The sequence below is a fragment of the Oenanthe melanoleuca genome, chromosome 6 (assembly GCF_029582105.1).
Source record: "Oenanthe melanoleuca isolate GR-GAL-2019-014 chromosome 6, OMel1.0, whole genome shotgun sequence".
Taxonomy (NCBI): Eukaryota; Metazoa; Chordata; class Aves; order Passeriformes; family Muscicapidae; genus Oenanthe; species Oenanthe melanoleuca.
Genome location: NC_079340.1, coordinates 27704624 through 27722334, shown reverse-complemented (window position 1 = coordinate 27722334; position 17711 = coordinate 27704624). Strand labels below are relative to the sequence as shown.

The following is a 17711-nucleotide window of genomic DNA, read 5'->3' as shown; positions in this document are numbered from 1 at the left end:
GAAACTAAAACAACTAAAACCTTTTTTTCTTTGCCAGGCTAAAGATTTTAATGCCTTCAACGTTAACCACCTAAGTCAAACTCTGCTGCAGATAATAGAGATTAAACCCACAGTGTTCACCTTACAGTAGCTCTGACTCCATTTGTGAACTCCCCACCAGCACCTGTTACAGAAACAAGCCATCTAAAATGAAATCTCACTCTTTAAATCATTATGATTGCAGTTTGAGAGGGAAAAGCAGAGAAAAGATCAAGAAGTTTCAGAGAGCCTCTGTCACACCTGATAACATATTTAGGATGTATCACACTGAGTAAATGTAGCTGGGCAGATAGATATGAATGAAAAAAAATCTTTTTTTTTCCAAGTTCCACTGAAAGCACCAGGATAATTCATGGCAGAATTTCATTAAAGGTTCTGACAGCTAAATGATTGTTTAATCCAAGATAGATTTTTTAAAGTGTATACATTTGTCTACAATTGCTTTAACTGTATTTGAGGTATCTCAAATTTACATCACCACACTGGCTCAGGATGTACTTCATTTAAATAAAGATATGCTCAGCAGGATGTCACCTTGCAGAAGTTCTAAGCTCTGAAATGTAAGAAAAATCTTGCCTCCAAACACTAAAAATAGCTATTTCTCAGCTACACCTCAAGTCAGTCAGGCAAAATCAGTCATATCAATAGTCTATCACACATTATTAGATTTGAAGGCATCCTGTGCAATATTTTAATAGGAATCAGGGGAAAGGAAAGCAAAAAGGAAAAAAGGTGGTAAAATACATAACCATAGCAATCATGTTGCCAACATCATTTTGTTCTTGCTTTTGTTTCAATTACATTTTCAACATTAACTCATCAAAGAGTAGACAGAATGTGTTTCAAGGCTGCAGTAAATGCAATATCAGGGAAGAACTTCTGACATGAAATTATTTCTCTCCTTCATAAGAAAAAAATAGAAAAAAGTGTCTTTCTCGTAAAAAATATTTTCTCTGTCCAGTTCCTACATTTGCTTGGAAAAATACCACAAAAACCTCAAGTACATAACCTATGTTTGAATTTGCATTCTGCAGTGGAATGCTAAAAAGGATAATAGGATATTTTTGTACAAAATACATGTCCCTAACATCTTGCTCCCAGATTCAGTAATAACATAAACTGCTATTTCCTTTGAATGATCTTAATTCATCTGCAGCAGAGCAACTTTGTAAATCACATACTAGTTTGATATCAGTTTTAATTATTATCCAAAATTATCTTTCATTTTCCTGTAACCGTAAAATCTGAAACTACTTTAAAATTTGAGGATTTTATACAAAGTGCTGCATGTCCTACAAAACTAAATACACACTCCTAAAAATGTCCCTTGCTAAGAGCAACAGATATGCTTGTAAAAATCAGAATCATATTCTGCTAAGACATCCCATCTGAGTGTACACTGCTAGGTTTTATATTTCTGAGCAGTCTTACATTTCATATGCCTTAACCAGTGATGTTTAAACACAGCAAAAGGCATTTGAATATTTAACTGCTAAAAAATTGAACCTGACCATACAGGGACAGGTAATTTCTCTTCCCTTCTCTTGTCCCACAGTTAACAAAAGCAATTTTTATCACTTTTCTAAGGAATATTCTGCTGGTAGCTTGGTGCATTTGCCAGAGGCATGGAAGAGTTTTCAGCTCTCTCTCCCCCCCCCACCATTATTAGAGAAAGCTAATTAGCTCCAGCTAATTCCAGAGCTGCTGGGCAGGGAATTGCTACATGTTTTACATACCAGTGCAGCTTCTCTGTGACCCTTTGATCCCACAAATCAGTTACAGAGGAAACTGGCTTTTTTGGAGAAGTTGCATCTGTACTGGTGCATGGGTTTATGTGTCCCTCTTGCTGGACCCTGCCTTTGCCTCTGTTGAATTTCAGGATTAATTCTATCACAGCTGAAACCAGGACACAAAATTAGTGTTCCAGCCATTCTCTTGAGCAAATACTCTCCAAGTAAATAGTAACTTTTAGCATTTAAATCTGGTGAGGGGAAGCCTTGGGAGCCGCTGTGTGACTTGTTTTAAACATGAGATTTCCTTAATATCCTACATGTGACTTGTACCAGCCTTTAGCACCATTTAGTACATTTCATTGAAGGCATAAACTTTCCTCTCTTTGGACAAAACCCTAGAAGAGATTTCTCAAAACAAATTTGTTTCACATTAAGTATCAATCACAGTTCCTCAAGTTACCTGAAGTGTATACTTCTGTATTTCATCCAGAACAAATTCCACTTCTTTCGAGGTTGTTAGTGATGCAAGATTTCCACTCAAATTGTAGCAATACAGTTTGGCATTGTCGTAGCTTTCCCGACTGGAGTTTATGTGGAGGCAGGCATCTCCAATGTGATTCCATCTTTCTCCACACAGGTGAGCTGGTGCAAAAAACACACCATTAAAGCTGATTCCAAAAACACTTTTATAAAACCCAAGGGAGTCTGAATTTTACCTTCCTGAGATCATAAATCAAATTGCATCCCACACTCAATTTCCCTTTTCACATCACATAAATTCTGAACTACCAAGTATCATCATACAGAATAGTGTATTGCTATGGAAAGAAACTTTTAAGAACTTAAAAAATAATTATAAGATATATGCTAACTTTCAGCATATTCATTTTATGCCACTATTTCTTCCTTGTACTCAGAATTGAGCACAACTAAATATTAAGATTAGATTATGCACATAAATAGTAGTTTTAACAACTCCTTTTACTTAAATGTTATGTAAATTTCATAATCTAGTAACAACTGTCCTAGAATTAAGAAACCACAACTTTACACTATCCATGTTTTATCCTATCTTTGCATTTATATCTGCCTAAATTCTAATGCAATCCAAATGATAGAAAATTCAGGTAACATCTCAGAAAATATTTCTCTTCAACATATTACACATTCCTCAGACTCAGACAACTATTAAAAGATAAGTAGGAGCAATTGTTATAGTCAATCTACAAAGATTAAATAAATACAGTTTTGAACTGCAGAGAATAAATTATTTAATGAATCATCTCTGTTTAAAAAAAGTGTTCATTAACTTCATCTGGACATAAATGGAAAAGGTTCTGACATTTAACTGCATATATGTAGGTATGAATATAAATTCCAAAATAAACACTATTTCAGAATGTTAACAGTCACCTTCTGAGAATATTTCAAATTAGCATTTTAATATTCACTGCTTTCAGATTAGTACCAACATTAGACAATCAAGAAACTAGATCTTGGGCCCTATCTGCACAGGAAAATTGAAGTACAATTGAATTATAACTTTTAAGGTAAAACCCCAGCTAGCAAAAGTAACAATGTCAGTGTACATGTAAGAGTAAAACCCCAAGGGCCATTCAGCTCTGCACTCAGGGCTCAGCACTGCCTTGTGCAGAGGCACATGTCATTGTGCCTTCACCAATGCCATTATCTCCCCTAACATGATTAAGGTAGCACTGATACCCCAGTCACGGGTGCAACCACATCTGGGTTCACCTGCACAGGCACAGACAGGCGAGAGGAGCGAGCACCAATAAAGCAAATCCATGTCTGCTCATGAACAAACACGAACACAGGAGACTGACTGAGTTTTGCAAGCAGCTGTGTCCCCTTACCAGGTAGTGCCTGGCACTCCTGCTGCCTCTGGTCCCACTGGCAGTTCAGGTGCAGGGAGCAGCTCTTGCAGCTCGTCAGTTTATTGCAGATCTGCTCATTCCTCACGTGACATTTCGTGTAGTTTTTAACCGACTGTAAAAATAAACAGGCAAAGCAGCATCTCAAGCATACAGCTATCAAAAAACCAGATGTCAAAATGCATATACAGAGCAGGTGGATCCCTCCCAGGAAGTCGTGGCCACCTAAAAGTTAGGCTGAATTTAAGCTCCTTATCTAGAATCCTTTTCTAGATGCAGAATGCAACACTGGAGCACAAATCACTCCACTTGTTCTACACTATGAGTGTCGAACTGAAGAGGTCAATTACCTGTACAGAGAGAAAGAAGAGCTTAAAAAACTTAAGTAAATATTTATTTCTTAAACAGTTTAGGGTTATAGTTTCACTAAATTATTTCATCCTATGCAGGTTAAAGCAAGAAAAATAGTCAAACAGAACATAAAAAATGGCACAAGGTGCAAAATAATTACATATAACTGACTGAAGGTGCAATATGTCCCACACATGACATAAAACAAGGAATAGCTTTATTCCTTTGGTACCTCAGTACACAAAAAAAGCAGTAAATACTGAAGGAATTACTACCTGGGGGCTTTTATTTGGTTTGGTTGGTGTTTGGTTTTTTCCTGAAAACTGAGGTCTTCCAAGTTAGACATTTTGAATACAAATCATTCTTCCCTCTGCATAGTACTTTTAATTAAGACATTGTATTGATACCTTATTTAATGAACAGCCCTAAATCCTCAGCCAATTCATCAGCTCACCTACAAGGTGAGCTCTCTCTACCAACTTAATTTCAAGGTAATAATTAAAAGTAAGTCCTAAAGCAAGACAGCTTTATACTCTCAGAACAGTTGAGATTGGAAGGGACCTCTGGGAGTCCCTCTTGTCAAACCCTAACAAGTCTTGTCTCTCTTAAACAACAAAAGATTAAATTAATACATGGCAGCAAAAATGGATTGCACTTGGATAGCAAATGCATGATTTATTGACAATATTGGTTTCTTTCCTTTCTAATAACTTTCTGGAGTATGATTAAACAACTTATAAAGGGAGTGCATGACAGTAAGTTACACAGTGGTACTGGAAAATGGCAGTGATAGGGCAGGGAGGAGAAAAGCTGTCTCCTTTTATTTCTGTTTTTTTAAAGTCCTGAAATAATGCATTTATTAAAGTGAATTCTCAGTCTCATACAGAACCAGCTTCATTCCTGCTGAACAACATTGCTGTTGAGGCTTTTTTTTTTTTTTTTTTAATTTTTTGCCTTTATTGGATCATATGCTTACCAATAAGCTTATTATAAGAGGTCCCCACTTTTTTCTGTTCTACAAGAAAGGCTACTGTGAAGCAGAAAGGACCAGAGAAGCAGATCTAGGTGCAGACATCTGCACTACAACACAAGACAGAGCCAAAGGCAATGCCAGCAAGTAACAGACTGTCTATCTAGGCCAAAAATGCATACAACAGTAAAGCACAAAAAAATAATCTTTAGTACAAACCCACATTTACTCAGTCATGAAATGTATTCACAAAACAGCCAGAGAGATGCTTTAAAGTGAATTTTAGAGCACAAGTAACCACCATCTGCTCATTTACAATAGCTCAACTAATACTCACTTTTAACACTTCATTCTGACATACCCTTAAGCATTCAGATTTCTATTTTAAATTATATACTCCTCAGTGGTATTGCACACAGATTACAATTTTGCACCTAAGCTGAGATATTTGTTCTATTACTTTCTAATCATGAAGCTTGTTGTGCGCTGGTTATTTAATGTTTAAAATAAAATTCAAAGTACTAGTGACTGTTCTATAATAATGTTCTTTGTAGTATTCCCTTATTCCCAGCATTTATTTCCCTTAAATCCAATTTAAACACTGCTTGCCTGAAAATCTCATTAGTTCAATGTAGATGTGAATCCAATAGGTAATTCATATTAACACAATATTAAGGTTATAACTTAAACTACCAAACCCAATGAAATTCAGAAAGATGACAGTCCATCTGTTACAGACCTTCTATATTGCTGTAGGATATTTATAATGTTTACACACCAAAGCATGAGTAAATCATGTTATGTATAAAGCCTCCCTCATGTCTGATTTACTTAGATTTTTGTAAGTACTGATCCTGATACAGCAGTATACAGACAGACTTATGAACTGCAGTGATTTTCTGAATATTTACTAGAGAACGAAAATACTACAGTAGTTTACCTTAAAATTTCAGAAATTGCTATTAAATTATGTACCTCTCTCCTCCTCCTGGATTTTTCAGGTTAACAGTATAACCTTGTCTAGTTTGCCTAGTGTAAATGTAAGTTGTTAATTTATAGATTTTCTATTATTTTCCTGAAGCTACTCCCAAAACTTGCTACTGGGTACTTCTTACTCATAAATTTTCTTCATTTCCTCCAAGATAAATTTAATTCTATTCACATTTCCTTCTACTACTTTGTATATTTCCTCTTGACTATTCTTTGAATTCCTCAAATGTGGGCAGATTGCCATGATGACTATTATCGGTATTAGTATATCATCCAAGGACTCCCATTGTGAAAGAAGGAGTTTGCTGAAAGCAATGCAAACATTACAAAAAAGCAAGGATTCTTATCTTTAAGGCATTGTGTAAAAATATTTAATAATGTATGCTATAGGTCTCTTTGAAGCCTCCTCTACTATCCCATTTCCTCAGCACAATGCTCTTTATCATCCCCTTTGTGGATTTGACAATGTTTGTTTTATGTTGCCACACTCAGATAAAGAACACTTTTAAATCACACACCAATCTGGGCTGTATTTAGGTAACTGTCATCAGCTGGGGCTTTATTGTATTGCACAAGTGGAGACCAACACACAAGAAATTCAGAGACTGTTCCTGGCAGTAAGATCCTCTCAGTTAGAGAGGAAAACATGTCCCTGTTTTAGGAACATGCCCCCCCTTGGAGCTTCTAAAGGCAATGACATTTTCAAAAATGCAGTACTGGGTGGAAGTAGAAATAAAACAATTCAGCTGTGCCTCAACATGCTAAGAATCTCTTTAAGGCTACTTCATCAATTCTTTTTTTTTCTCTTCAGAAATTTAAGAAAATTGACAAAGTAAATTTTTTTTACTCTGAAATTCAATCTCTCTTTGGTCTTCCTCAGTAAAGAGAACTGAATTTTGTTGCAGTCAGCATGCCCTCTTCAGCAATTTACCATTTTATTTTTATTTTGCTTTCATGGAGGAGCTTACTGTTCCATGGTACTACTTCATGAAAAATTACATCTTGTAAAGGATGGAATTAATCTCTCCCACAAAGCCTTTTCTTTTTTTCTTTTTTTTTATGCTTTTTTTGGTAAAGACTTGTTTCATTGCAAAATACAGTCAAATTTTCTTTCTGCACATGATCTGCAGCAAGGGACTGTCATTTTTATAGGATGCAAGATAAAGCATTTTATGTGCAGACACAGAGAATGAATACAGTTCCTTAAACATATTAAGCAGATCCAGATCAACCAGGAATTGCAAGCCTCTGCTTGCAATGACATCAGATACGAGTATGATATACATGATCTATATAATCTATACTTTGCTGATGCATGAGTCTGCACAGTAGGGGAATACAGTGTCCTGTATGGGCTGGCTCACATCAGAGGGTGAGCACAGGCAGGTGACTGTGCAGCACAAATGCATCAGCACTACTCATGAAGTCCATCTGTCCAACCAGAGTTATTTCAGGGAAATGTTCATGTTTTACAGGCCTTCCAATCCACAGAGTAGCCACTGCTTTGCAGATATCTGTGACCATGAGGCAAATGCCAAACTGGTTGACACCTTTAGTAAACTGGCCAGTTTCCACGAGGCAACAGCAGCAGATTCTAAAACATTATTGTCTGTCTGGAGTTCTCTAATCCAAGTTGTAAATCAAGGTCTTTGTACACCTGCAAAGGCTCCTTGTGACGTTCCTAAGTCTACAGCTTGTTACCCCATATTACCATCATAGTGCTGTCACAACATTTTCACTTGTGGGCCTACTCCAGAATTAGCAGTCTATGAAAATGGAGAGTCAGCCTGATCCATTCTGGTTTTCCACATGGTGCCATTATGTTGATGCTGCTTTGGTGGGTTTATATCAAAGCTGCAAAATTCTGCCTCCATCATCTCACGGCCAGTAGATTAATTTTGCAGCAGCCACCTTCCATTTATGATAGCACCTCTTTCCAGAAATCATTTTGATGAATTTCTGCTACCCCATTCTTCAGTAACTACATTAACAGCCTTTGCTATCCACTTCAAACCCTCTATAAAGGACAGAAAATGATACAGAGCAGACTGGTGCATCATTTGTAATTAAGCTGACAATCTTAGTCATGAAAGGTTGTCAAAGAAGGACACTGAACCAAGAGGATTGTGCTAAAATACCTAGTGCTCCACATTTATTAGGGATCATTTATTAGGAATGAAGATGGTCTGCTCCTTAGCAACTTTTCCTAGTTCAAGAGCTGAAAACCAACGGTAGAATATTAGCACCTAATAAAGAACAATGTGTCAGGAAAAGAAGAGCCCTTGAAGATCACAAAGGAAACTAACCATTAGTGCCTGGAATGTGAAATCCCTCTGACAGACTTACAGCATGGCTACTGATGAATTTGTGTCTGCTTTGCTTTTATTAGGAGTGACTAGCTACAAATGCCAGTGATTAGAGCTGGCTGTGCTCACTCCAAAGGGGCAAGATTTGAGTCACAGTCAATGCAGCTCACACCTTAATTTGTCTGCAGAACAAGATTGATTTGCATCAGGTTCAAGCCAGAGAGCAAGATACTTTTACTAATGAAAGTGCATAAAGAAAGGATTTTGAACTCAAGTACAGCCAGGTGTCGTGGATAGCTGAAAAGTGTAAGGAGACAAAATTTATAAATCTGATATCCTATTACATGCTTGATAAAAATCAAATGAACAAGCAAGAGATGCAGCAGCTGGTGAAAAACAACAAAGTATAAAACATGGCACTAGGCTATATTAAAAAGAAAAAATATTTTTCTTTTTAATATTAAAAATTATATTCTAAAACAATTTTATATTAAAAATATACAATATTTTATATATTTTGTATGTAAATATATATACATAAACATGTATGAATCTATGTGATCTGATTCCTTGTACTTAACACATTTGTGGAGACTGAAGGCATTCCCAATCAGGGAAAGCAACTCCTATTCTGTTCCCTGGGTCAGCCCTGTGCCATCTCCCTGTCTGTCAGCCTTTCGGTCACTCCCACCCTGTTTCCCTGTTGGCCCTTTTGTCCAAACCCCACCCTTGAGACACCCCCATGTCCCCTGGTAATTGGTCTCTGATGTTCTCCCTGCCCTGCTCATCCCATGTATTTAACCTTACAAAGTACCTGGCCTTTTTTCTTTGAACTATGGATGGTGCACACACATAGCTAAAATAAAATCTCTGTGAAACCCCTGCAAAGGCCCTTCCTGTTTCTTTACTTGCCATCACCCCAAACAACAACCAAATGCAACACCCATTCAAAAGTTTCCTCCCAAATTTACCCTAAACCAAGACAAGTGGGCAACACACCCTTGAAGAATTCTTGTTTTATCCTGAAATAGATTTTTTTGCTGCATCCCACTCTGCCTTCTGCAACACTTTTAGTTCAAAAGCCTGGCAAGTTTGTGTTGAAAACAAGCAGCCAGTAGTCTGCTAAGCCTAGAAAAGCACTGATCCCATCCCCAGGCTTGGGAGGACTCACCATGCTGCAGTTGCTGCTGGCTGAAATGCACTTCTTGTCGTCGCACCACTGGCAGCCGTTGGTGTTGGCGGTGCAGCTGGCGCAATCCGCGTGCCGGTAACATCTGTCATCTGCAGCAGCTGCCACAAACCAAGCACAAACGTCCCACAGGAGGAGAATAACCCCATGGTTTAAACTCCTCCTCACAGCTTTTTCTGTCACACCCTTCGTTTGAACTCTAGCCATTCATAAGGGTTTAAGTTACTGGAGGAAATTAATTCTATTCGGTTAATAGGATTTACTCCTTTAAAAATTCCTTTAGTAACAACTATATTTGAAGGTTCATAAGTGTCATATCAACTAAAGGAATATTCACTGAATTACAGTATGAAAGCTCTCTTAGCTCAATGCAAAAAATTAAGAGTATGAAAAATTTTTTTCAATTCTTTTCCCTTCATTCTAACATGGTAGAAAGATTCTCTTCAAACGTAGGCTTCTATAAAAATATTAGATGGCTATGCAAGAAGATGAGATAAAAGTAGTAAATAAAACAATCTAAGACAGATATGAGCAACACATGGACATTTTAAATCTATGCAAATTAATCTATAAACCTAATAATGACTGGTAAGTTAAAGCTCTGTCCTTGTACAAAACGTATTTGAAAAATAGTTAATGTTAAATTCTTAATAATGGGACTTAGAGTAAAATTTAGGTTATGTAAAGTCATTTAGGACAAATTATTACTTCTGTTTAAAGGAGGTAAAGGTATTAAAAATCATCATGATGCAAAATAGGAGAATTTGTATCATCTCCTACATTGATTACTGTGTTTAATTCCTCTTTGATTTGGCTCCTTGAGTTTCAGGTTCACGCAAGCTTAAAATACTCTCTTGCCAGGGAAATCTTGTCATTTAAGAATTGATCTTTTGAAAACACTAAAATTTCTGCTTATCCTTTAATATTGACCATCAGCACTTTCTCAGATAATACTCTCAACCAAGTAACAACTGAGCCAAGTAATGTAAAAGAATGTATGAAAAATTGGCATTTGGAAAAAAATTACCACCTGAAACTGGAAGAATTTGACAGCAGTGAAACAGTGCTGCTCACACAACTTTTTCAGAACTGGAATTACACAGATCTCATCTCTTCCAAGCTGAGTTGTACATTATTTCCACTGCAGCACCTGTACTTTTGAAACTGCTCCAACTTTTTTATTTTCCTTCAACCTGTCTGTGCTTTGTTTTGTTTGGCTTTTTGGTTTTATTTTTTTGTTTGGCTAAACACCTGTTGCAGTGATACGTTTTTTATTAGATCCACTTTCATCTGCATTACTTTTGAATTTAATGCCACAAGATTTTTTTCTTTTTCTATATAGATGAAATTTTCTAGAATGTAGATCTCTAAAAGTTCTGAAACTGTACAAAAGCCATTTTCCAGAAAACTGTACCTGGATAATGTTTTTTTTAATATCATGTACCTTTTCTTTTTCTGAGTTTGTGACTTTATAGCCAGTCTAGAAACAAGTAAAAGTTATCAGAAAAATGAAATGTCTTGAAGTGTTGATTAATAGCAGTGCTAGTAACTTTTCAACAAACATTAAACACAGACTGGCAGTTTAATTGTACAGCAGTTTGTGCACACAGCACACAGCCAAAGTTTGGGAAGCAATTTTACACTGTGCTGAAAGGAAAGATGCATAGAAAAAAATAGTAGGTTTGTGTAGCAGGGATAAATATTCTGTTCATGTGACATATAAGAACAACACTTTCACAAGAAATTTATTTGTGACAAGCCAAAATGCTTGGGAATAGGTTGGAACAGTTATTCATAACAGTAAATTGCTGCTTCAAACAATACAGCCATCACAATGCCACAGAGAAATTCATATGACAAACTTGAACCCATCTGACACACTGCAAAGGGCTTGTTTGCCTCAGGTTTTTTTCCAGCTGTGCCTGTACTATATTCTTCTGTACAAATGCTCCTGTTTCATATCTGCTTCAAGCAGTGATGCTTTCCTCTCTTTTTGGTACATATGGAGTATGTATGGGTGTGGGAGTGCCATATGCCCAGAGCACCAGGTACCACTTGCAGTGCCCATTTGTGCTTTCACTGCTGTTCTGATCTCCTTTAGCACCTTAAACTCGAGTTCTTTTGCATCTACTTCCCTGCATGTAAAATACAAAAGGACGCCTTTTTTTTTTTTTAATTATCTATATATCTCTTGCACTGAGTATTCTCACAGGGGAACACTCTTATCCAGCCACCACTTCCACTGGGTTACTTCTTTGGGGGTTGCCCACCCCAATCTCCTACACTGCATTACAAAGCTGACTAGAATTCACTTACCTGTTTTCTTGGGACATTTTGCTTTAAGGATATTATTAGCATGTCCAGACTCCCAAGATTCACAATGTTTCCTGTTCCACAGACACCTTATTCCTGGACGGGCATTTTTGCACAGCTCTTCATCTCTGAATGCCTCACAGTTGGGAGGCTTGTACACAAGGATGTCATTCAACAGAACACTTGAAAAACCCCCAAATATATACATGGACCTATTAAGAAAAAGAAAGGAAAATTAACTGTTATTGTAGACACCTTTTCTTGATTTCCTATCCATCATGACATGCCATTAAAAACCCACACAGAATTAGAGAAAAAAAAATCTTATTCTTTCTCTAATAATGACTCTATCAGTGCTTGCTTTATTGATTACTATTGCAATCTACTTCTCCATGGAAGTTGAGAGTAACAAAAAAAATGCTGGAAGCTCCCTGAGCTGTATGTACTATGGAATGGCATATCCCAAATGTCTGGAAAAAAGAATGAAGAGCTTTGGAAGGATGCACTCATTTCTGCAGTTAGATATTGACAGCAGAGCATGAAATACTGGCCTGCAGAAAACAAGAGCAATCTTTTCAAGACAAGCAGAAACAATTGGCAAGATGGATATTTCTTTTGGTAACATTTCTGGTGCAGTAGCTGCTGGTACAGGAACTAAAAGAGTAAACCTGAGTCCTCACTCCTCTCATTAAAACTAAGAACAGTCTCAGGTAAAATATAGTGATAGAAAACCTCTGTATCTGCTGTATGATATACTCCTACAGCAGAATTAATCAGAGTTACCAAGAGCAGAAGTCTGGAGAGCGCCTTGTATTGAACTGTTTTGGTATCAAAAATCCCACCAAAAATATCACTAAGTTTTTGGGGGTTTTTTTGTTTGTTTTTTTTTAAAAAAAGGATTTTGAATGTAATTCATACAAAGTGAAAGTTCTCAAAGTATCAGACATAGCTTAGATGGCAGAAAACACACAAATCATAAAGAAAACCTATCAGTTGCTGAATTTATTAATTCCAAGCAATTTTGTCTTAATAAATCTGTGCATTGATTAATGTCAAGTGTTCTGTGTACATACTTAAAATTTAGTGCTATTTTTGTTGAAAAGCAGTAGCATTAGTAGCATTACTAATTATCTCATTTCTGACCTATACAGGATCCTTATATAGAGGATCCATAAGTTACCCACAAATACTTAAGTACTGACTTTATTAGTGTGATGAATAATGTAGAAGAGGTACAATGATCTACAGCACTGCAACTTCAGATACTAGGCCAGTTGGCAACCAACACAACAAAAGCTGAAAAAATCCTGACTATTGTTTTCTACAACATTTTCAACTTAATATCATCCAGCTGCTCATAGGCCTTTCCTCCTTCAGGTGGTAAAGATAACTGTATCAGGATTATCAAAATCTTCCCTTTTTCCCAGCAAGATTTAGTTACATGGTTATTTTATGATTGTAGAAGAATGAAGAATTACAGCATACTGCAAAGAGAAAAAGACTTCTCCCATCACACCCAAGTGAGGGTTACAGTTGGTACCAAATATCAGATTCAGTGTAGCCCTCAATAGTGAGAAAACACCTCAGTACACTGGAATGTTCACCTCAAATGTCACTGAACAGATCCACAGCCTGGCAGACTGGGGATTAGCTGTACTGATTACCAGATGAGCACTACTTCCCCTTTTAATAAGTTACATCAGTTCTGTTATTGAACCATACTTCACTTAAGTGTGATTTCTCCTACAGTTATTTCCTTCAGAAAAGGAAGATTTAAGAGACACTTCATTTACCCATTACTGACAACAGCTGTGTGACCAAATCTGTTGACATCTCGATGCAAATTAGGTTTTGGTAAAATCTTCCATTCATCACAAGCTGAAAGACAAAATACAAAGCATACATCAAATAATTTGAAAAGTTTTCTGCAAAATACATGTGATATATATTTTAACTACTCAAAGATAAATCAACAGCTTTTAGATGCATTTGTGAGTAGATGCTCCAAGAACCTGTCAGCAAAACTGATCTATCCTAACATTTATCAAGCCCACAGGACATTCATAGAAGAGTCACTTTATTACATGTACAGTTGTCTGCCTTCACAGCCAGTTTCAACACCCACAGCAAAAAGCCCTGCCATCACTGTTATTAAGGGATCAGTAACATTGCCCTCATGTTTACAAGTTCTCAAATTAGCTAAAGGGTTTCCTTTAATAAGTATTTCATGGAATATCTATGGCAGTGAAATTGGTTCTTTTCTTAAGTGCTTTAACAAAAACTATCATTCCTCCAGCTGTGCAGCCCTTCTTATTATTCTCTTACTTTTGGTAACTTGATTTAAGTATGCTACTAATTACCTTCCACATACTTGAGAGGAATGTTGCATCAGTATCTCCATGTCAAATTAATTATTCAAGCACATTTCTTTTAGAAGTGCTGTACACAAATGTGGTTTTGGTGTGGTTTAGTTTTTCTTTCCTGACTAGGGCTTTAGTTCTTTAGAACAATTAGTCCTTTATTCATTATTTTCTACTTAAACTTTACTGACTTCATATATTCAAATCCCACAGTAATAGAAATAGGGAGCACCTACAGATTGAAACTTCAAGAAAATCCCTATAAAGTGGAGTAAGGAAAGTACTTTTCTACAGAGCAAGCGAAACATTCCTAGAATTTATCATCATTACAGGTTTTGGAGACAGGTAGGGAAAAGATTCAAGAAAACTGTAACCCTAATGTGAAAGTTTTCTCATTAAAAAAAAAACCAAACCAAAAACTGCTATACAAAGTTAAGAGGATCAACAGTCCAATCATTAATTCAATTTCTAATTCAAGAAAATACTTGCATTTTAAAAGCTATAAAAAACAAGCCTTATAACAACTGGCCAGCAAAATCTTACTGTTATAATTTAAAATCCAGTTCTTGCTGCTCTTAAGTCACTGCACATTAAGAGACACAGCACTGTGAGCTCATGTGCCTTTGATGGTAAAGGAAACAATTTAGGAAACCCACATTAAACTTCCATCTGATTTAAAAACTCACAGTAAATTTTCAATGGATCTTGGGAAGTGTTGACATTAATTTTCTTATTTTTACAAACATATACATTATGAATATAAATATATAGTCTTTCCTGTACTTAGAAATTTATTTTAGAAAATGTGGGATTTAACACCAAGGGAAGATCATAAAACCATAATAAAGGCTGGTTTTCAGATGAGGAACCCCTGAGGGCTGAAGATATAATAATTCATTTCTTACTGATGGTATTTTTCAAACTGGCAGGTCTTTTCAATAGAGTACAAGGAAAAAAGAGGGAGGGAAGCTTATTACAAATAGCCTCCCCTCTTATCTCCTCCTAGTCTTCACAATGACTATGAACACTGAACAGAGCACTGTGCAAGAATAATACTTTTGCTCAGCTTTCAATTCATGATGTGAGTTTCTCTGCACAGTTGATTAATACAAAATACAGATACCTAGTCAACTGTTTCCTGGTGTTTTTCAGTAAAGAATCAAACAGAATTCATCCCTGCTCATCATCATCGAATTTCTTTTGAACACCTTTAAGCACCCAAATTTCCAGACTTCACTGAATCATTGCAAGAAAAAATGACAAATGGCAGATGTAATATGATTTACAACATTACAGCATTTTGTGTGTTGTGTGTATTATAATAAGTCTAATAATGATGGCAAACTGCGCAGTAAAGAATAAAGTATTTTCCTCCATAAAATGTTATGCCCTGAAGGCATTATACTGATAGTAAGATATAGTATCAGTTATATCTGTTCTATCTGTATCCAGGTACAGCACATAGCACATGGAAGCACTTTCTGCCTTTAACAGAACCAGTTCCTAAGCAGATGAAGAAATGATACTATTTATTCATTCCAAACTGATTAGCATTATTTTTAGCCACTACAAAGTACAAGGAGAAATAAAGGGTTTGTTATTTTTTTTTTCTATTTCTAAGGTTTCTGCTTTAAGAAGAAGCTGCACCACATTATAATATTAAAAGAAGTTGTTTCATCCTCCTCCCTGGTGTAGATAAATGGTTACCAGATGATACAGAAGCAGCTCTGACAGTGAATTGCCAGTCACACACATTTCTGTGATGAAACACCGCAGAAATGCACTGGATTTGAAGCATCCAGCTGATGCTGGCAGAGAAAATCCCCACTTAAACTTTGCACAGGGTATTGCTCTCCAGAGCCCTCACTCCAACAGGTCAGGCCTCAGCACAATCTCATCTACAACCTGCTGGCAACACTGCATTACTGATATCAGAGAGGATGACCTGAACATTTCATAGGAAAGTTCTCAATGCTGCAACAGTATTCATATACTGCTGGAAGGTATCCCAGTATGATTTTATAGAAAAAAAAAACATAAACCCTAAACAGAAAACAATCAATTTCTAATCAACATTGTTATGCCAGTAAAATACTTGAACATAGAATTTGATTTTAAAAATTTAACTAAGATTAAGCTTACCAAAATGAGACTGGATAGAGAAAAAAAAGAACAGAAAAAAATAGTATTGTTAAAAATAGGAAGCAAAAGTTGTTAGGACAGTCTTTAAAAAAGAGACAACCCATGTTTCATACTTCACCTCCAGGATCACTTTTGTATTTTGGCACTGGCAGCCTGATTTAGTGAAAACCTCTTACTGCATACATAGCTTTGTTTTAAGAGAAGGTATATGAAGCCACCTACTTGATGCTTACATTTATCAAATAATTTATAAATTTCAAGTTATTTAAATAGATTTGAAATACCAGTGTATTTATTCTGCTCAATCACACTGCAACACTGCAGTGGAGCCTTATGTGCTACATAGAGTCCAATGCCAACTTATGCCTCTAATTTTCTCTTTACATATTTCTAATAAATACTAAGTTCATTTTTCTTTGGTAAAAGAGACAATGGTGGTTTACAACATATGGACACCACTATACTTCTGTCTGGTTCTGATTTGAGTCTGGACAACTAAACACTGAACATAAACAACTTAAACATCGTGAAAGTTATGTACTTGTAGAAAACTTATTTTCTGAGTCTTTCCACACTGCATAAATATTTTTGTTTAATCAGATCTCCTTACTCTCAGGAAAGCACAATGGCAAGTACAAAACAGCATGAATTGAATTTAAACTATAGAACTAACATCTTCAATAGAGTCTATACTCATAACAGTGACTCCCCAAGCAATAGAAAGAAATCAACAACCTTCGCCGTTAAAGGGAGCAATTAGTGCATTATATTATTATGGCTTTGCTCTCCTAATAGCACAGCAATATGGAGGTAATTGCTGTTACAGACTGCACCACAACTGCATTTATAACTTAAGTGCTCAGGAAGGCATAAAACTTAATCTTTCACAGGCACTGCTTTACATTTTCTTTGTGGTGGCACATTGATAATCTATTTGTACCTCCAGAAACAGGAAGAACTGCAAAAATAGATGTGTTCATATTGGAAAAAAGAATTTACAGGTATTTAAACTACTTCATTTTGTTAATGGCAAAGACTAGAAATGAAACAATTTACAAGCAAACAATTTATGAATAAACAATTCATTTTATTACAAAATACAAGCAATATGTTTGATTACAAGTGGAACTAAAGTCAATCTCATGAGATAATTTTGAATTTTTTTTCCAAAAAGGAGAATATTTTTAAGCTTTGTTTGAATACCCTAGAAGAAAATTAATACTTCACATGCAATATTGCCTTTCATAAGCAATTGAATTTGCATACTATTTAATCCATAATAATAAACTGAAATCCAGATAGTAACAAAAGAAATATTGTGGAGTATATTATCAGCGTAAGCATATGGGTTATTGCACTTCTCCCACAGACCCAAACAATGCAGAACTCCAACCACCACTAGGAGAAAGCACAGAAACCGCTGCCA

General features: G+C 36.0%; 1 protein-coding gene across 3 annotated transcripts in view; it reads right to left on the bottom strand.

Annotated features, from left to right (window-relative positions):
* The window catches only part of ATRNL1 (attractin like 1), a 425814-nt gene that overhangs the window by 329749 nt on the left and 78354 nt on the right, over nt 1-17711 (bottom strand). For all 3 annotated transcript variants that reach the window (XM_056494988.1, XM_056494990.1, XM_056494991.1), the window contains exons 11-15: nt 13577-13661; nt 11787-11995; nt 9453-9571; nt 3647-3779; nt 2233-2414 (exon numbers count right to left, since the gene is read on the bottom strand). In XM_056494988.1, coding sequence (XP_056350963.1) covers nt 2233-2414; nt 3647-3779; nt 9453-9571; nt 11787-11995; nt 13577-13661 — 728 coding nt within the window. The remainder of the gene's footprint in view (nt 1-2232; nt 2415-3646; nt 3780-9452; nt 9572-11786; nt 11996-13576; nt 13662-17711) is intronic.